Source organism: Mustela nivalis (genome assembly GCF_964662115.1).
Source record: "Mustela nivalis genome assembly, chromosome: 6".
Classification (NCBI taxonomy): Eukaryota; Metazoa; Chordata; class Mammalia; order Carnivora; family Mustelidae; genus Mustela; species Mustela nivalis.
The window spans coordinates 143,605,560-143,627,593 of NC_139025.1; the positions used below are offsets into that span (position 1 = coordinate 143,605,560).

General features: G+C 38.7%; 1 protein-coding gene and 1 long non-coding RNA gene across 2 annotated transcripts in view; both read left to right on the top strand.

The window, feature by feature from the left end:
- Nucleotides 1-22,034, top strand: part of LOC309867667 — a 720,752-nt gene that overhangs the window by 99,744 nt on the left and 598,974 nt on the right. The gene's annotated exons all lie outside the window — the stretch shown is intronic.
- Nucleotides 16,202-22,034, top strand: part of LOC309867664 (myocyte-specific enhancer factor 2A-like) — a gene marked incomplete at its 5' end in the record, with an annotated part of 120,802 nt that continues 114,969 nt past the window's right edge. Inside the window, 1 exon segment of the mRNA XM_082736713.1 lies at nucleotides 16,202-16,255. Coding sequence (XP_082592839.1) covers nucleotides 16,202-16,255 — 54 coding nt within the window.

Here is a 22,034-nt window from a genome sequence, read left to right on the forward strand (position 1 = left end):
AAGAAATGTCTTAGGCTATGGGAATTGATATGAGAAATTTGGAATATTAAGAGTGGCGGAAATAGTAAATATAATAAGCTGATCTCTTCCTGAATTAGTTAAAATATGGTTTGTGAATGAAATCAAAGTAAAACCTTGTCTGACAGGAATTTTATAAAGTCAAAATCACAATTGGTGAATTAAAATGAACACTAAAAAAAATGAAGGAAGGAAAAACAGGAAACGGAAACAGAAGAATAAAAAACAGTGGAAACAGTTACATTGGGAAACCTTCATATAATACAAACATATAAATTATTATGTTAAATTTAAATGGTCTATACAAACCAAATAAGAGTCTTTCAAAATGGATTTAAACAGCAAGATGATATTAACAGTTGTAAACATGTATACAAATAACAAAACTTCAAAATACAGAAGTAAAACCTGACAGAACTAAAGGAGAAATATACAAATTCACACTTATGATTGAGAGACTCAGCATTCCTCTCTAGGTAATACTAGTAGAAAGAAAATCACCAAGAGTATAGAAGAATTGAACCATTCACAAACTAGATCTAATAAACATTTATATAACTCTCCACTAAATGCTAATTGACTAAAATATTTCTAAATGAATATAGAAGAAATTCTTTTTAGCATATTTGCAAGTTAAGCTATGAGAGGTGAATTAAATAATGTATTTGTGTCTTGCTAATGTGAACTACAAGTTTATGTTTAGAACAACATTTTACAAAGCAGGAAAAAGTGGTGAAATATTTTCAAAGCTAGAGTGGCTCAGCGTGAAATAAGTGATATAATAATTTAAAAACTAGCTAACATTATCTTAAGTATTTACTCTGTGCCAAGCACCGTTCTTCTCTTTATATAGACGAATTCATTCAGTCCTCACAAGAGGCCATCGAGGTAGTTACGTATACAAATAACAATGAGAAAGAGAGCTCTTTAATAAATTAAGATGTCAAAATTGGAAATTATAACAACAGTATCAGTAATTTAAAAAGCTTTTCTTGACTAAATACTTTTTCTGCATTTGACACTGGGCCTTAAACCTTGTCTCAACTGGTTTGCACACTATGATGACTTGCCGCTAATGGTACATCTAAGTAAAATGTGACACAGCAAAATTCCAAATCTTGGAGTTTGTCTCTGGAACCCAAGTTCTTTATCCCTGCATTACCTTCTGAAGATGCCCATTTCATCCTGGAAGAAGCTGTTGCCTGTCCTGGTGGTCATCCAGTGATCCAGCAAAAGCTATAGATTCTCATAGTCCTGCTCTTCCAAAGGCAGTGACTTCTCAATGACTAACTATCCTGCCTAGAGTAAGATAGGGCTGGGTACAAACACTTGTCTTTGATATTCGAAAATGTATTTTCTTGTGGCTCTTGGCCTATTTTATCCTCAGCCAAACATGGCAATGTAAATACAGGCCAGATCAGAATTACCTGACTCTGCTGTTCTTTTTCATACTGAAAGGATTTATTATGAGCTACTTGACACATAGAATAAGGTTTATTTCTCCAAAGTTGATTTTTTTTTTTTGGATTAAACCCCTAAGACCTTCAGATAATTTTCTCTTTTTTTAATTTATTAGTTTTCATTATGATAAATGTACTCTTTAATCCCTATCCCCTATTTACCCCATCTACAACCCCCAATAACTCTCAGTTTGTTCTCTTGGTTTCTATCTCCCTCTCGTTCCTTTGATCATTTATTTCTCAAATTGCACATATGAATGAGGTCATATGGTATTTGTCTTTTTCTGACATATTTCAATTAGCATTTTTCTTTTTAACTCTACCCATGTTGTTGCAAATGGCAAGATTTCCTTCTTTATGGCTGAGTAGTTAATTTGTGTGTGTGTGTGTCTGTGTGTGTGTGTGTGTGTGTGTGTGTGTATCTTTATCCATTCATCTCTTGATGAATGTTTAGGCTGCTTCCATAGAGTTTGGCTATTATAAATAATGCTGCAATAAACATGGGGTGCATGTAATACTTTGAGTTAGTATTTTTTTATTCTTGAGGTAAATACACAGTAGTGCAATTCCTGGATCAAAGGGTAGAACTATTTTAATTTTTTAGAAGCTTTCATGCTATTTTCCAAAGTGGCTGCATCAATTTGCATCCCTACCAATAGTACATGAGGGTTCTTTTTTTTCTCCACATCTTTGCCAATATTTGTATTTTCTTGTGTTTTTGATTTTAGCCATTCTGACAGGTGTGAGGTAATATATCCTTGTGGTTTTGATTTGCATTTCTCTGCTGATAAGTGGTATTGAGCATCTTTTCATGTGTCTGTTGGCCATCTGGGTATCTTTGGAGAAGTGGCTGTTCATGTCTTCTGCCCATTTTTAATTGGATTATATGTTTTCTGGGTGATGATTTATATAAATTCTTTATATATTTTGGATTCTAACCCTTTATCAGATAAGTCATTTTCAAATATCTTCCCCCACTCAGCAGGTTGCCTTTTCATTTTGTTGATTGTTTCCTTCACTGTGCAGAAGATTTTTATTTTGACATAGTACCAATAGGTTATTTTTTGTTTTACTTCCCTTGCCTCAGGTGATATAGCTAGAAAAATGATGCTATGTCCAATGTCAAAAAGATTACTGCCTGTGTTCTCTTCAGGGTTTTTATGGTCTCAGGTCTCACATTCAGGTCTTTAATCCATTTTAAGCTTATTTTTGTGGATGGTGAAGAAAGTGGTCAATTTCATTCTTTTTCATCAAGATTTGACTTTGACTTGATCCCTAATGAGTCCAACCTGTAATATGTCAAGTCACCCCTTTTCCTGCATAGTATTTACCACTCTGTATAAGTACATGTTATTTGTGAAGCATTCCTGTAATTCACACCTAACTTTTTGTGGGAAATACGTTCAATCATATATTCTGAAGCTAAAGCTCTGAAGCTTGCATTTCTTGAGATTTCCCTTACAGTTTTGTCAATTTTTCTGACTTGGTACATTGGAACAAGAACAGGCCTCTTACTTCTATAAATGCTTTTCTCTTTAGTCAACCTTATTTTTACTATAAAGTTTTAAGATTATCAGGTGGAATTTTTGTCAACATGAGTATGTGTGTATACTTCCAAATGCACCTATCTTGGTGGAAGGGAAGATGGTAACTTTAAAGCAGGGATTGGCCAACTACACTCTGCTGAATTTACATCAATAAAGTTTTATTGGAACACAGCCACACTCATTTAGGTGTTGTCCATGTCTCCTTGGGTGCCAAACAGCAGAACTGAGTAATCGTGATACACCATGTGTCCTATAAAGTCTTAAATATTTACTGACTGATTTCATACAGAGAATCTTTGTCTACCCTGGTTCAAACACTAAAAGGTACTGGTTATTTAATAATATTGATTAAAGATGCTGTTATTGTGGTGGCAAATTTTGGCTCTGCTTTCCCCTGGGGCAACATAAGAAAGTAGTCTTTTAGTTATGAAACAAATATTTTATGTGTAGAAATTATGTGTGTGTGTGTGTGTGTGTGTGTGTGTTTAGGGTAGACAACATGAGTTAATTACATGTATTGTGAAATGAGTACCACAATCAAGTTAATTAACATATTAACTTGTTAATTTGTAAATTTCACCTCACATATTTAGAACTTTTGTGTATGTGTGGTGAGATCACAGAAGATGTATTCTCTTAGCAAACTTCAACTCTACATGGCATTATTAAAAAAAAAAAAACGATATGAGATCACAAGTTTTGGTGAGGATGTGGAAGACAGAGAGCCCTTGTGCACTGTTGTCAGAAGGTAAACTGATACAGACACATGGAGAACAATATGGAGGTTCCTCAATAAACTGAAACTAGAAGTATTATATGACTCTGGGTATATATATCCTCCCAAACTAAAATCAGCATTTCCTCACTCCCTAGTTCACCTTAGCATTATTCACAGTTGCCAAGATGAGGAAAACAATCTAAGTGGTTATTGAGGGGTGAATGGATAAAAAAATGTGAGACACATTGAGATATGAGTTAGGCATCTGGAGAGAAGGAAATCCTGTCATTTTCAACAACGTGGCTGAATCGGAAGGGAGGACATTAAATGCAGTGAACTAAGTCAGAGAAATCGTTCTTCTTATGAAACATTCTTTTCACATCAACCTCACAGTTCCATTCATGACTAGAATTTTTCTATGGCTCCTCTGACAAAAATGTTAAAAATTCAGTGTCTTAAAATTGCTTTAAGGGGGGGCGCCTGGGTGGCTCAGTGGTTAAGCCACTGTCTTCGGTTCAGGTCATGATCTCAGGGTTCTGGGATCAAGCCCCGCATCAGGCTCTCTGCTCAGGAGGGAGCCTGCTTCCTCCTCTCTTTCTCTCTGCCTGCCTCTCTGCCTACTTGTGATTTCTCTCTGTCAAATAAATAAATAAAATCTTTAAAAAAAAAGCTTTAAAAATATTTGTAAACATTACCAACCAAATGTTTCCATCTCAGTCCCTTAGTGGAACGTGTGAGATTTTCCAGTCACATCTTACACTTCGATGTGCTTAGATACTACCGAGAAGGGTCATTTGTGTTCTCTCTCCTCACATGGTGTTTTCTAGGAGCCGCTGCGGTTGTTTCCCACACGGAGGAGCTCTCTCATGGAGTGACTTCCTGGGTCTTCAGGCAGCCATGGAGGATAAACCGTCTGTCTGGGGCTCTTTGAAACAGCAGAGCAGGCCTTTGTTAATCAACCTGAGCAAGAGGAGGGTGAAAAAGAACCCAAACAAGCCCATAGACCTACGGGCAAGGCGTTCCCTGGACCGCCGCCTCAGCCTCTCTGTCTAACCTCTTGGAGGCTGAGGCCTTGGCCCCAGAGGGCAGGCCTTAACTCTGGGCCCCAGTCATCGTACACCTCGGTGCCCAGCAGCCTGTCAACGGTGGGGATCTTGCCCAAGAGCAGCAGTAGCTCCTTGAAACAGTCTGAGGAGGAATTGGACTGGAGCCAGGAAGAAGCCGACTACCTCCATGTGGTGGAAACGGACTCCGAGGAGGCCTATGTCTCTCCCGCCGAGGACAGGAGGCCTTCTAGCAATGGCATCCTGGATCTGCTGCAGAAGACGCCGGCTGGAGACGAGGCCCTGGAAGAGCCAGAGGTGAGACCAGGGCTGGGCACTTTCCTGCTCCTTCTTCTGTTTTTCTCCTTTCTATGTGTACTCCTTGCCCTTGGAAGATTTGGTTTGGAGTTATTTTTGTGGTTCACTTGGATGGAGAGAATGTCATTTATAAGAATTTAAATTCAGGTAATATTGATTGCACCCACTGTTCCCATTCGTTTTAGGGTTGACCTCTATGTATTTTAAAACTATTACAAATAACCTCTCTGGGATACTTTAAGGCATTAAAAGCCCTATTGGATGAGTTTTCCTTTTCCCATGTTCCTGGCAAAGAAATTAAGAGCATAACTTTTCCTCGAACTTTTTGCTTTGTGTGTGTGTGTGTGTGTGTGTGTGTGTGTGTCTCCACCACTGCTCAGTGTTATGGTAGACAAAAATGCATGTTAATATTCCTTTAAAAAAAAGATGAACCATGAAAGACTATGGACTCTGAAAAACAATCTGAGGGTCTTGGAGGGGCGGGAGGTTAGGTGAGCCTGGTGGTGGGTATTACGAAGTTCACGTATTGCATGGAGCACTGGGTGTGGTGCATAAACAATGAATTCTGGAACACTGAAAAGAAATTTAAAAAATTAAAAATAAAAATTAAAAAAAAAATTAAATAAAATAGATGAAAAGTGTTCCCCAAATGTGGAAGAGGGAGGTTGAAGACGTGGAGTCAAAGTACAATTTTTGGATGTCCTCTTGCTGGCTTTGAAGGTAAATGAAGGACACATGAACCATCGAGTACAGGTGGCTCTAAGGCTAGGATAGAAAAGAAAACATAGTCTCCTCAGACTTCCAGAATGAACTCTTCTGTGCAGACAGTGATTTTAGCTCATGGAGACCTATTTCAGATTTCTGACTTCAAAAACTATCAGAGAATAAACTGATTTGTTTAAAAAAAAAGATTTTATTTATTTATTTGAAAGAGAGAGAGAATGAGCAGAGAGAGGGGAAGAAGCAGACTCACCTGCTGGGCAGGGAACCTGACATGGGACCTGATCCCAGGACCCTGGGATCACGACCTGAGCCGAAGGCAGTCGCTTAACTGACTGAGCCACCCAGGGACCCCTGCATACTCATCTTCCTAAGAAATGTATGGATGTGTGTCTCCGTTTGACTGTCAGAGGGTTTGAACTTGCTCCAGTCTCACTTGTATGTGTGTGCATTTGTGTGTGCTTGTGAACACGTGTGCATGTTTGCCTGTGGACAGCTTCACTTGCATTTAAAAAAAAAAAAAACTCAAGTATTCAAATTCTTATGGTTTCATTGATTTTTTAATGCTTTAGTATTTTGATGAGATAAAATAGCCAAATACAATTATGAGAAAATCTTGTATATCTAGAACACATTTAATATAAATTCAGTCCCCAGATTAGTTAATCATGGTGACTGGTTTAATCAGTTTTTTTTTTGTTTGTTTGTTTGTTTGTTTTTGTTTTTTTTTTTTTTAGTTCCCCATCAATTTTTACTAAAGTAGGTTGCAGCTTTGAGGGAAGAAGTGAATTTTTTTGTGTGGAGACTCTAGGTTTCTGTTATAATTGCATACAAACCTGGATCTTCAACTGGGATTTTTGTTATTCAACCAAATTTTTTTATTTAACCAGAGACTGTCATATTTTGGGGTGTCATATATTTATATTTAATTGTGTCATATATTTGGGTGTCATTATGGAATGGATCTTGGATATCTGGAGTAAGTACATTGCGACCAGATTCCTTTGGAAACTTGATGATAAGTCACGATTAACCATTCAATGACTTAACTATCTTTTTCCTTACCACTTAGTTTTATGAAATTCTTTTTGTAACTGTGTTACAGTTGTTACCATTGTTTATAAACTTGAAATATGTTTTTCCAGTAATCAAGATATAAATCAGGTGAATTATTAAACATAATTCATAATTCATAGTTTGGTGTGAAGGAGGTAATTATATCCAATGTAGAATTGGATACTGAAGTTTATCTTCTTGTTACATTATTAACCGATCAGAAGAAAATGTGTGGGTTTTTTGGGTTTGATAGGCTAACACTCTCGGATTAGAATTCTTCTTTTAAGATTATATTTTTTTAAAGACTTTATTTATTTATTTGACAGACAAAGATCACAAGTAGGCAGAGAGGCAGGCAGAGAGAGAGGGGGAAGCAGGCTCCCTGCTGAGCAGAGAGGCTGATTCGGGGCTTGATCCCAGGACCCTGAGATCATGACCTGAGCCAAAGGCAGAGGCTTTAACCCACTGAGCCACCCAGGTGCCCATGATTACTTTTTTACAAAAGATTTTATTTTTATTTATGGGCGAGAGAGAAAGAAAGCAGGAGCATGGAGGGAGGAGGGGGGGGAGAGGGACTAGCAGACTCCCGCTGAGTGGGGAGCCTGACGGGGGGATCAATCCTAGAACCCTGAGATCAGGCCCTGAGCAGAAACCAAGAAACAGACACTTAACTGAGCCACCCAGGTGGCCCCAGAATAATTTTTTTTTTTAGGTTAATGCCGTGAAGTTGTTTGGCTGACTATAAATATTCGAGTACCTACTCTTAACTCAGGCACCATAAAGGTCGTGACTAGAAATAGAGATGGATAGGAAAGTGACCCTGCCTTTAAGTTACGAGGTATTAAGAGACAGCTTTGTGTAGCTCTAAAGAAAGCATAAGAGGCAAGAAGATATTGGAACTGTCTGTGGAAAACATCTAAGCCTTGCCTCTTGGCAGCCTGGTGGTTGGAGGATATCAGTGCATTGGGACAGACAGGCATTGTGACAGGACATGAGGGCTTGCGCAAGTTGGTGTAGATTTGATAGGTGAGGAAATATGGTGGACACAACCTGAAGTGTGAGTGGGGTGGTTAGGAGGTGGTGAGCATTTTGCTGCCCCTGACATAGGTGTTTGAGGAACTTTCTGATGTGATATGTGCTAGGAAGGGTGGTCTTTGTTGAGGGGCTGTTTATGGATGGTCAATGGATGGTTGGTAGTGGTTACTTTCTCTTTTCTGGGCTAAATGCAAAACTCTTGGAATAATTTAAAAAATTATTTTAAATAATTTTCCTTTTTAACTCACCCATGAAGAGAAAGCAAACTTTTTTTAATATTTTATTTTGAAGTCATCTGTGCCCTGAATCTGAGGTTCAAACCCACAACCCTCATATTAAGAGTTACGTGCTTCATCAGCTGAGTCAGCCAGGTCTCTCTAAACCTCTTTTTTGAATACGAATCTTCTGCTTCTATTTTCCTGTCCTAGGACGTGCAAAGTAGAAACTGAGACTGATCCTCCCATGGTCACTTGAGTGCTACATATCTGCTTGGTTTGCAGAGGATGCGGGACTGGGCTATAGCTAATCAGGACTATGGGATCACATGTGGTCAAGTGCATTGCTCTGTCTATCCCCCTTTTGAGCTCCCTTCCACCATATTGAGTGGGCTTCTCCCACTACCCGAGGATCTAGACTTTATTGCATGGTATAGAAGTTACCACTCCCTTGCTTATCTTCCCCACTAGGCTGTGTAATTTGGTCTGTGGGTAGGTCTAATGGAGTCATGTCTAATTTGTCTTTGTTTTCTTGGGGCCTTGCTGTGTGCCTGACACAGAGCATGTGCTCAATCACTATTTATATATGAGGAAATCAACGATAGTAATGTATCCATTCAGGTTCATACAGTTTTTATCAGTGTCTTTGTTGTAAGTTCTCTTCAGTTTATAATTTCATTGAAGTCAGAATTTCCCTGTTTATTTGTTTAGGATTTTTTGGAAAGAAACATACTGGAAATGAAATTTCTATCTATATGATTTCACTGAAAACAGAGAGATTTAGACAGGTATAGACTCTTCAGCCCAAATATGATACTAGCCTTAAATCTGAATGTGTTCTTCTGTCTTTTTTTCAATGAAGATGGAAGTTCTGGTGAATCCATGTCATGTGAGTTTGGGGGTTGGTGAATCTGTATCTAGGATACAGGTCATCTCTTTTCTTCCTGATGAATAGTGGACAGGTTACTATCACTCTCATGGAATGGGAGAAGCAATGAGGAGGGAAGAAAGGATTGGCGTGGACTGGGCTGTAGCTAGTCAGGCCTATGGGATCACATGTGGTCAAGTGCATTGCTCTGCCTATCCCCCTTTTATCTCCTTCCACCATATTGGGGTACCACAAAGACAATAAGATGTTTGCTGAGTATTCGTGGTGTGGCTGATATTATTTGTAGCTTTCCAGAGCGGGGAGGGGTAAAGCAAGGAGCATCTGTGGTTCAAGTACCCATTGATGTTTGTCTCCCATGTTTTATGTCCAAGGGCAACTTCAAGGCTGAACCTGCAGCAGTGGGATAACACCCCAGATAATGATGTTGGCTGAGTGTCTTCCAGTTTTTTCCCCACTCCTGTCAGGGTCAGCAATGAAGTGAGGCGCGGGCTTAACATTTAGGGGAAATGGAATGAGAAAGCAAAGAAAAAAATTAAGAGGGAAGAGGAAAAATGAATGTGAGAATGTAGAGACGTCACATGGAAGTCTGAAATAGTCAAGTATGGAACAGTCTCACTGTCGTGCTCAGTCATCCCTAAGATCAAATTGGAAGAAAGTCATTTTAGAATAAAGGATGCATTTGCTGGAAGAGGAGTCTCCAGACTTTCTCCTGGGTCCCAGATTCATACCACACTGGATAGTCCACAGAAACCTGATCACAACTGGTTCTGGCAGAATTCTGTCTCTCTGAAGTGTTCTCACAGATACAAACATTTGTTTCTTGGCAACATCACCATTATGCACCAGGTGGCACCCGTGAAATGACATGAAATGATGTTAGACTGTTCCCCTTTCCTTGCTTCTCATGGTCTCTGTAATCTTCAGAGACCCATCTCACATCTGTCTTCTCCTCTCACATAAATTCTCTCAATCCTTCAAAGCCCAGCTGAAAATTTCTTTTCCTTGTCTGGGTTTCCTGACTATATAATCTGTATCTTCCCCCTACCTTTATTTACACAGCATTTCACTTTTGCTGTCATGGAACACTAACCTCATTCTGCTTTCTCTAGACATCTGTAGAGGAAGAAAGGGTTTGGAGCAAATAGAGGGAGTAGGGAAGGAAAGGCAAATGGGTAGTCGGCAAAGGTGTCACTGAGTAAGATCCCGAGAAGATCATTAGCTTCCAAGACCTGTATTAACTGTGCACTGGCCATCTGGCTCAGAGTACCACTTCATGATAACCCAATACCCATGAGACTGAGCTAGAAATTACAAATGGTGACTTATATGCAATGAGAATGAAATACTATGTAGACTCTCCTATTTATTTTGATATAAACAGCTCACTGTGTCATTATTGTCAAGTTATTTGGGAAGTCAAATCATAATGAGCATCAACTTCATTAAAGTGGAGTGAGCAATAATTATATCAGGGCCTAGAAATACTTTGGAGAGCCTGTTGGGTGTATTGGCTCCCTGAAGTCAGCCTGCATTACAAGTCACATAGAATCAGGAGACTGTTTTGTGGACTCAAATGCCTGAGAAGAGAATGGTGTAGATAGCCATCCATCTCCCAATAGCGATTGAATTCTGAATGAGGACTTGACATACTCACATTTTGTTAGCTTGGGCCAATGACATGATGCCCACATGCCAACCTGCCTAGGCCATGAGGCCAAGGTTCTTAGAGTCCTGTGGGCTGGGCTCTCTCTTCCCTCCATAGGGTTCAGGAGTAAGTACAAACTTTTATCCAGGTCTTCTTGCATGACCTTGTCCTCTTTTGGATTGACACACTATTTGATTAGCTGTGTAATTATCACTTTCAGTCAGGATGAGAACCTCACATGGTTGCCCGGCAACCAGATTTTCTCCTTTACATGACTTTGTATGTCTGGCTTCTGATGGATGAAAGGTGGTCTTACAGTTTTATCCTGCTTGCTGTCATCACCAAAACTTGGGGATAGGAGGTGGCAAAGGGCACCTTTTTTATTGCCAATCCCATCCACCATTTTGTATTTTCATTGGTTGTTTAGAAGTTGGCATCTCTCTCTCTCTCTCTTTTTTTTTAAGATTTTTTAAAAATTTATTTGACATACAGAGATCACAAGTAGGCAAAGAGGCAGGCAGAGAGAGAGGAGGAAGTAGGCTTCGCTGAGCAGAGAGCCGATGCGGGACTCGATCCCAGGACCCTAGGATCATGACCTGAGCCAAAGGCAGAAGCTTTAACCCACAGAGCCACCCAGGCGCCCCTTGAAGTTGGCATCTCTTATTAGACTGGGAGCTCCTGAGGAACAGATACCTTTTTTTCTTTCCATTCCAGCTTTCTGCACATCTCATTTATGTGGAAAAAAAAAAATATATATATATATACACACACACACACACATTTTAAAATAATCATTTCAGTGGTGGGAAGAAGGAGAGGGAGAGCAAGAATCTCAAGCCAATTCTGCATGTTGAGCGTGGAGCCCTGCGTGGGGTTCAGTGTCAGGACTCTGAGATCATGACCTGAGCTAAAACCAAGAGCTGGACACTCAACGAACTGAGCCACCCACAGGCCCTTACGTGAAATATATTGACTCATGTTTCTCCACAGCTGATTTTCAAGCCACAGGCCATGCTAGGTACTGTGGGGCTGCATGAATTTCCGCTGGGTTGGGGAAGGTGGTGATACATGGAGGCCTGGGGGAAGGAGGGCGGGCTCTAAAGGAATTCCTAAGTGTCAGGTTAAATACAGTTAAGGAGACCCAGGGGTAGAGTAGCTTCTTTTTTCTTCCTTTTTTCCCCCCTTGCCTTTTTTCTTCTCACTTCCTTCCCTGGTACTCATTTTATAAGATACTCTCTTCTGCTTTATAAAGTCAGGTATTTAGAAAATACAGAAAGTTGCCACTGGTTCCCCTCCTTGGTGTTGATGGTGGTGTAGTTGAGCATAGGCCCAGATTTCACAAAGACAATGACGAAGATCTGAGGTGGTCCGGGCCCCTGATTCGTGCTGGATCACTGGGCAAGGTGAATGGGGAGGAGTCATGTAGCAGGTGGTCAGGAAAGGGCCTGAAGAGGGAGGGCATATCCACTCCAACTCAGGCAGGGAATAAGCCAAGTTGCTGAGTTTCATGCAAAATTTTAAGGCCAAAAAAAATGAAGGGCTTTTAGCTCAAATAGCTTGAGGGCACAAGCACCTGACATGGTTTGCATATTACCTTTGTATTTATTAGTTATTATAGTGGTTTCTACCATTACATTTCCCAGAATGAAATGAGGGCCCGGAAGGTTTAATGACTTACCTAACATCATCAAGCTGGTGTTAGAGCCAGGAGCTAAATCCAGGACTGTCTGAATCCAAGTGCAAAACTCTATGTACATCAGGAGTTTGGAAATGAGACGACTCAGAGCCGCTGATCTAAAAAAGTTGGTAGTCAAAGGGAGATTTTTCTTTTTTAAGATTTATTTATTTTAGAGAGAGAGCTCACACAAGCAGGGGGAAGGGAAGATGGAGAGAGAGAGAAAGAAATGCTCCAGGAGACTCCATGCTGAGTGCGGAACCCCCAATGCGGGGTTTGATCCCAGCACCCTGAGATCATGTCCTGAGCCAAAGTCAAGGGCCAGGTGGGCACTCAGTCGACTGAGCCACGCAGGTGCCCCTCGAAGGAAGGTAGTTATTTTTGTGTGTCCACTGTGCCCTTTTAAAGGTGAGGATAATTATAGTGGTTGAATGGCCTTGTTGTGCTCAGCGACTAATAATCCTGAATGAGAGGATTATTGCCTCCTACCACCACATTGTCCATGTAGTCGCCCACTGGGGATTTTCTGACATTTCATTTGGCAGTTGAGGTTTTAAATAACTAGCGTAGCGTCGGTGTTAGCTTATGCAGATGAGTTTAGTGGTTTAGAGAAGTACCTTACATTATTGGGAGGTTTCCAGAAAAACTACCAGCCAACCACAGACCTTCAGTTTCATGACCACAGAGAAGCACAGTGACAAAGCAGTACAGAGGAACTAGCTTACACCTGGCACAACTGAACAGGTACATTAATTTCTCTACCTTTCAGTTATGTGTTCTGTACTGTTAGTGATTTATCTCCAGAATCATTCCTCACCATCACCGTGTCCACGAGACGGGCACGTCAGCCATGTTCCAGGAGCTTCTGTGGGGTTGGCCTCTTTCTTCTTCTTTCCTCCCTCCTTTCTCCTCTGTTGAGTGCCTACTATGTGCAGATGCTGCTGTAGACACCAGGAACACAACTGTCAACCGAACAAACACCCACTATCTCGTGGAGATCTCATCCTGGTCCCAATGGGGGCAGGCTACAGATATGTTCAGAGAGGGCCAGGTGTAATAGAGAAAAACAAAGCAGAGAAGGTGATTGGGAGTGCTTGAACAGAGAAGTCCCAAAAGACCTCTTCTGGCCTGGTTGCATTTACCCAAAGACCTAGAGGAGGCAAGGAATCCAGGTGTGTTGGTGCCTGGAGAAAGAGCTTCTCTAGAGGAGAGAAGAGTAAGTGTACAGGCTCCAGGAAGGCAGAGGAGTGCCTGGTGTGATTCAGGAATAGCAGGGCAGCAGTGTGAGGGGACAGTGGGTGGGGATGTGAGTTAATTTGGAGGCTGTGTGCGTCATCTGGGCTTTCCTTTTCTGTTGGGCAAGCTTGCGAGATCATAGGGCTACCTGGGGGTACCAAAGAATGGGCTAAGAAGGATCCCTTTGGGCTCAATAATGGTGTTGCTCACAGGCAGGGGTAAGTAGTATACAGGTGGTGCTTATAACACCTGCTCTAGACCCTGGGAATAGCATTAAGTAGAAGCTTTGCCTTGGAGGAGAGCCATGGAGGAAGCATGCACAGGTCAATGAGCTGTGCTTGTGAGGATTGGGGGCACTGTCCTGAGACTTCATTACCAGCCCTCTAGCTCTGTTGTGATGAAAGTATCAGAGGGAAAGGGATGGTTGGAATGAAGGAAGGGACTTGGTTGGCTGACCACCTTCATTGAGCTTTTTCCTCCAGTCTTCCTAAACACATCCCCCACCTTAATAACAATCATACTAGTAAGACAGCAATACTAACAGAAAGGCCATACCAGTATCGCTTTCTGAGAGGTTACATATAAGGACCTGTGCTTGGTACAGTATAAGAGTATTATCTCATGGGACCACATCTATTTGGTTCCCTCTACATACAATTAGCCTAGTAAAGTGTCTGGCCCAGAGACAGCCTTTCAATGAATTAATTTTTCTCCAAATAATCTGTAAAGTAAGTATCTTTTTTGGCCCTTTTGGAGATGTTCTCATGTCTTGAATTTTAAGTAAATTGTGCAAGAACCCAAAGATAGGAAGTAGAACAAGTAGGATTCGAAATTCGGTCTTTCTGACTCCCAAGTCTCGTCTTCTCCGCACAGAGCTGGGCATTCTAATTTTGAATTCTCCTGGATCTTGGCACTGTGAAAAGAGTGGAGGATCCAGGACACTCCAGTAAAAGTCTAACTCTTTAATCTCCCTTCAGCAGCCAATTATCCTGTTCACGTCGGCTTCCTTATTCCTACGTCGATGATACTGATGACAGCTTGTGGGCCCCTTAACAGGAGAATGTGTGTATTTGAAATTACAAAGTGCTAAGAAAGTGTAATGGGGACCATTATTCTTTTAAGCTACGTGCTGGTAACAAGCGTGAAAAGAGTGCATGCAAGGTGAGTGGACAGATATTACTGAGCGTGAAAATAAAGGTTGATTATACCAGGGGTTGGCAAACTTTTTCCACAAAGGGCCAGATAATAATAGGTTATCAATTGTTAATAGATGTTCAGTTAATGTTTGTATGAATGAAGAAATGAAAGAATACAAGGGAAGATACGTAAGACATGCCATGCTTATAGTTATGATGGTAGTGTTAAGAAATGAAAAATTCACTGCTTTTGAGCAAAAGCCAGATTTAATCAAATATGGATTTGCACAGTACTTTTAAAGTTTTGTGGCTGTATATGCACAAAATTAGAAATACTTGAATAAAATTCCCCTGAGAATGTATTATTGTATTTTAGTATTTGTCTTTTATTCCCTTGTAAATATTTTATTATGTAAGTTTTGAAAACACTAGGTCTTTGACACAACTGTCATTCGGAACATGACAGATGATATCATTGCCAGTCATTGAATTACAGGGATAAATGGAATAAAAAAAAATCCTGTTCTTGAAGGATTCATGGTCTCAGGAATACGGACTTAGAATTTATTATACAAATAGCCATAGAGTATAAGGTGCTATGGTTTACTCTATCCAGGGGAACTGAATCTTGATAAATTAGGAGAATTTTATTAAATGGCTAAAAGGAACAATATTTCATTTAATAAGTGGACATTATTATGAAATCATATGGTGCCTTTATGGATTGACAGTAATTTGGGTGGTAGCTAGGGCAGTTTGCAAGAATCATTTGTAAGGGCAGATTGGGGCTACCCAGATTATTAGTTCATCCTTTGACATGGAGGACATCAGAAACTTTCCAAGGATATTTCCAAGGATATTTTCCAAGCAGAGAAATTCTGGCGCCAGAGTCCCTGAGTTCATATTCCAAGCCCTGCCCTTTACTGTGTGTGTTACCTTGGACATATTTATTTAGGATCTCTCTGCCTCAGTATCCTTATTTATAAAATGGTGAAGATAATTATAACCAAAAAGATTGCTGTTTGGATTGAATGAGTTAAGATATATCAGGTACATGGAAAAATTCTTGGCACATTGAAAAATCCCAATAAGTATTGGCTCTTGTTGCTTTTACTATATGCATTGAGAAAAACTCAAAGCTTATTTTCAGCCAGAGCTAGAGGCACAAAAAGATTCAAGGGATTTCTTAGGGGTGAAGTTAACAAAGCTTCAAGTTAACTACCAATATGTAACCAGGAATTTCAACCAATATGTGCCTATGTGCAGCGTAGAGGTAAGTTTGAAATTTGTATAACAGTTCCATGATTTACAAACTTCTAGAACGTAAATTTTCTAATTTGTGTTTTCTTTTAGATCTTCTAGAAAATTTCAGCTGTAGCCCTTGCACCAGAAGCTGAAATAATAGAAGCTGTGTACGATGCATTAGGGTATTGAAGAAAATACATTTTGAATTAAATGTATGGAATATAAGGAAGGAAAGGTGATTGAAAATGGGGTGGAAGAAAATTCAAATCACACGTATAATGGATGAGAGGAATCGACAGGTAAATGAAAATTTTAACTTATTTATTCTTGATGTAAATATTTTTTTTTTAAAAGAGGAGCATAGGACAGAATGGTTGAATTTTTCTTAAATTTAATTCCAAGTCTATTTTTGTTTTCAAACTAAATAAAAAATTTAAACACTTTTAGCTTGTCATCGTGTGCTTTAAAGAAACTTTTTCTTATTGCAAAAATCATAGATGTTGGTTCTAGAAAATATAGGGGAAAAGAAGAGATCACTGTAGTCCCACCGTTACTGTCCATTGTGTAGATTTATTGTAATATACTTAGTCTTTTGTTCATTTGATTATGTTTGTTTTTAATAGGTTAATTATTATTATAAATTATCACCTCTATTTTCATAATTAGGGAATACCTAAGTTAACTATGGTTATCAGTGAATGTGCTTTAGTCAATTAAATTTTCTGGTTAACCAACAAATAAAGAGAATTTTTTTATAACTCATATTATCACAAATATTCCCAGAACAGTTATTATATTGATCTCAGTTTTAATTGATAAAATATATTGAACTTAATTTTTAGCACCAATGTCAATAAACCCTTATAAGTTCAAGATAATTATAGTACTGATATATGAAGACCAGAAATTGTAAGAGTTTAGAGCAGGTATTGGCAAACTGTGGTTCATGGGCAAGCTGGCTCATTTTACAAACAAATCATTGTTAGAAAACTGCCATGTGCATTTGTTTACATATTGTCTGTGCCTGATTTCCTATTGTAACAGCATAATTGAGTAGTTGCCCATAGGCCTAAAATCATTACTCCTGGCCTTTTAAGAAGTTTGCCATGCTCTTGGTTTACAGGAAAGAAGGAAAAATAGTTTCATAGAATATTGTGAATAATCTAGTAGTCACAGCATATGCAGGAGGGGTAGATTCTGCTCTGGAAAGTTTACCTCTCAGGAGAAGTTTCCAGAAAAGCTGGTTTCTGGAAGCTTACCAGGAACAGAACAGCACTAAAGATAAAATCTGCAGAGTTTGAGTAGTAATTCATCTGGTAATATGGATATAATTGGAGACAAAACTCAGCTGAATAGCTGATAGAGAAGTTAGTGGAAGTGATTAGAGTTGTCACTGGACCTAAATGAAGAGAACTCCTGTTTCATCTCATGAAAATTCTTCTGATAAAATGTAGGGCTCACACAGTATGATTCTTTATGAAGGTTGATAAAACAGGGGAGAGTGATAAAATAACTATTCCATCATGATTCTAAGCAAGCTTGCAAGTAAATGTCCCTTCATAAATCTGAGGACTATGTCACATAGAGGGAACATGGGGGACCTGCTTCATGAACACATGCAATACTAATGTAAAATAGGGTTTATTCGGGGAATAACATAAAAGCAGAGAACTGGCAAAGGATGTAACATTCCCTGAACTCTCATTATCCCATAGAGAGTCATGTTTAAATTCAGCATAGATACACTGGATCTACCAGTGGAAAAGACATCCCAATTTTAGAGAGAAAAAGGAGCTAGGCATATGTAAGTGACTGTGTAATGGAGCTTTTTAAGCTAAGGAAATGATATTATTAAAAGATGAAGCTTGCCACTATACTCAGCAACTAGAATTAGCCTGAATTAATAATTAATATGTTGAGTTTACCTAAGTCATTTTCTTACTAAGCTGCCAGATGGGGCAAGGGTAAGGGTGTCTGAATTTCTTCTCAGGAGATTTTGGCAAAGAATGCAGAAACCATACTGTGGAGGTAGTTAGACAATTTGGTTTTCAGGTTTGATTAGGCACAGACGTAATTTGTCACTTTTAACTTGTGGATTTTGAGTCAAAAGTTTCATTATTCTTGCATTAAAATGGGGGAAAAAGGTTTCTGTGCTGAAGAGAATATGTGTCACTTATTCATCCAAATTTGAATATTTACCATATCAGAGAGAGACTGTTAAGCACTGGAGACTCATTCAAAACATATAGCCTACAGAAGAAATTTAACTATGTGGCAGATAGATGCTAAGCTTAGGTGCTGGGAGGGTTTATGGAAGGAACTACCAACCTCTGGGGTTGTTTAGCGAGCAGTACTGAAGGAGGTAATAGCGAATAGAGTTTTCAATGATGGATTTTTGGAGCTACTAAGATAAAATCACACTTCAAGTCATTAGAAGAGTGAGTTAAAACTCTTGGGGTTGACACTACCATGCACTTAAGAGCTGCTTCACCTCACTTCAATTCTACTTGGAAGCTTTCACTTGACTTCCATTTGGGAGCTTCTAGTGAAACCTTGTGTTGGTCCTTCTTAGCATAATATGTTTCTATTTAAAAAGTAAATTTTGTATTAAAGTATAACATAAAAGAAAAGCACACAAATCCTAAGTGTGGCTAAGAGAGTTATTGCAAAAAGTACATGGCCACGTAACCAGCATATCCCAGTGCACCACCCCAGAAACTCTCTGTCTTGTCTCCCAGGCATTATCTCCCTGCCCCAGGGAAGGAAAATCATTCACTGAACTTTCTAACACATAGGTTAATTACCCCTGGTTTTGAATTTATGTGAACAGCATGTGTTCGTTTGGGCAACATTATGTTTGTGAAATTAATGTTAGTGTTGCATGTGGGTATATATGTAGATGTATTTTATAAATCTACATATTCATATATGTTTTCATTGATGTATGATATCCCATTGAGTGGATAGAACACAATGTGTACACTTATTTTTTCTACTGTAAATAGAATTTTGGGTTGTTTTCTACTTTGAGACTATGATAAAGAGTGCTATTTTGAATACTCCCATGTGTGTCTTTGGTACCTATGAATGCTTGGGTATATGTCGAGGGGTACAGTTGCTAAGTCAGAGAATATACCTGTGATAGCTTTAATAACAATAGTTTTCTAAAGTGGTTGTACTGATTTATAATTTTTGCTCTGCTAACAGGGTGTGAAAGTTCCAGCTGCTCATCTGCTCTAAATATTCACCATTACTAGTTTTTATCCCTTTCATTTTAGCTGTTCTGGTGGGTGAGCAAAAGTAACATTTTAATTTTAAGATTCTGTGATGTGTGATGAAGTTGATTACCTTTTCATAACTTTCCTGGCCCTTTAGATACCTTCTTTTATGACTTACCTGTTAAGTCGTACCTCACTACCTTTTCTTAGGCAGTCTCCTTGACTGCTTTTTTCTTAGTAATTATTAGTATACATTCTGTATTTAATATATTCTGAGTGTTTTGTTCATTGTTTGCATTTCAAATAACTTCCCTCATATCATGGCTTGCCTTTTCACTTTTTCAATCCTTTTTTTTTTTTTTTTTAATGTTGTCCAGTTTCTCTCTCTCTTTTTTTTTTTTCCTTTATGGCTTTTGCTCTGTGTTGTGTTGGAGAAATACTTACCTATCATAAGTCCATAAAGATTGTTTTTATGCTTTCTTCTGCTTTTTACCTTTCATGTTTTAGATCTGTTATCCATTTTGAATTTAGTTTTGTGTATGGTTTGAGGTGTTGGGGTTAAGATTTATTTTCCTGATAAATACTCAGTTCACCCAGTACAGTTTGTTTTAAGAACCATCCTTCCTCCATTGCATAACAGGGGTTGCCTTTGCTGTGAATCAAGGAATCATACACATGTGGGGCTGTTTCTGAACTCTGTTTTGTTCCATCTGTGTATTTTATATCCTTGCTCAATTCTGTACTATTTTAATTACTGTAGTTTAATATTTGGTAGTAGAAATTCTCTACCATGGTATTCTGCATGACTGAGTGGTTGTTCTTGTCATTTTTCTTTCCAAGTGAAACCAAGTGTCAATATTCACTTAAGAGATGGGCGCCGGGGTGGCTCAGTGGGTTAGGCCGCTGCCTTCGGCTCAGGTCATGATCTCAGGGTCCTGGGATCGAGTCCCGCATCGGGCTCTCTGTTCAGCAGGTAGCCTGCTTCCTTCTCTCTCTCTCTCTCTGCCTGCCTCTCTGCCTACTTGTGATCTCTCTCTGTCAAATAAATAAAAAAAATCTTTAAAAAAAATATTCACTTAAGAGAATCAACAAAATAAACTTACTGGAATTCAGATGTATGGATTGATTTAGGAGAACTGAAATCTTTACAGTATTAAGTCTTGTAATCCATAAATAGATATTTTTACCTTACATTTGTTTTTCATTAATGTACAGGTCTAAACATTTTTTATTTTGTTTATTTATAGGTATTGGATTTTTTTTAGTGTCATTGTGTTTTTCCCCAGATTTCATTAGTCTCGATGCTTGTTGCTAAGCCTATAAAAGCTTAGTTTATTTTTTTAATGTTGACTTTGTGTCTAGCAATCTTGCAAAATTCACTTTCAAAATTTACTTATTTCTAATAGTATAAGTTGTACACTATTTTGGATTTCCTATGTAAACAGTTGTGTTGTCTGTGAACAGTGATTTACTCTTTTTGAAATCCTTTATTACATTATCTTGTTTCATTGTACCAGCTAGGACCTCTAGAATAATGAATAAATGTGAAGGTAGTGGGCATCCTTTGTCTCATTCTCAACTTTAGGAAAACACATTCAATATGTGATCATTGATTATGGTATTTACTGAGAGTTTTTCTAAAAGATCCCTTTTATCAGAATAGAAAAGTTTTCTGCTATTTCTAATGCCACTGTTTTTATCCTGAATCAGTGTTGAATTTTATCAAAAGCTTTTTCTGAGTTTATGTAGATGATTCTATGGTATTTTTCTCCCCTTTTTTCTTTAATGTAGTATCCTATGTTGGTTGATTTTCAAATGTTAAAGCATTTGAATGCTTTAAAAATGTATTTCTTGAAATACACCTTTATATATATCACTTGATTTGATTGTTCTTACCCCATTTTTTATTTTTGCGAGTATTTGTGTGTGTGTGTGAGTTTAGTCTGAAATTTTTTTTTCTTGTAATGTCATTCTTAGCTTATGACAAGTTATGCTGGCCTTATAAAATGAGTTGGGAAGTCTTGTTTCTTGTTCTCTGGAGAAGTTTGTGTAATAGTAATATATTTCTTCTTTGAATACTTGGAAAAGTTTACCAGTAAATCTGTTTGTCCTTGGAGTTCATTGTGTGAGAGTTTTTTAAAGTAAACATTTAATTTCTGTAAGAGATAGACTGATTCCTACTCTTCTAATTTTTCTGCCAGTTGGGTAAGTTGGGTTTTTCAAGAAATTCTCTATTTTATTTAAATTGTTAATATTATGGATATTCAATGGGCATATGCTCTAATTTTCTTCATATTGCTCATATTCTCTTTTATATTTTGTCTTCCATTCCTTATATTGTTACTTCGTGTCTTTCTTTCCCTTGATCACTGAGATTATGTCAGTTTTATTAACCTTTCTTTTCTCCCTTTTTTTATTGTGTTATGTTAGTCACCATAATTATTAACCCTTTCTAAGAATGAACATTTTAGCTCACGGGTTCTGAGCTGTGTCTGCCAGAGAGATGCCTGGGGAGTGAGACAGGGTTTAATGAAATAAAAGGTGAGCCCAAAAAAGGACCTGCCCTCTCCCCACAGGTCTGCTTCTGGAAATGACTTTGTGGACCAGGGACCCTCCTGGGGGCCATCTTGGGGGTGATGGGCTAAAGATGGAGAACCACATGGACCACTGCAGTTACCCCTAGAACAGAGTTAATCCCTTCCAAATATTCTTGGACATGCTGGCTCCACAGAAAATTCATGAATTCATGAGACTCTGCCAGCTCCAGCTGATTTCTTCTGACTTGCTAGAACTAGAATCCATTGTCTTAATTAATATCTTTGGGGAGACCCTTTCACTCCTGGGAAGCTGCCTGCCCAGA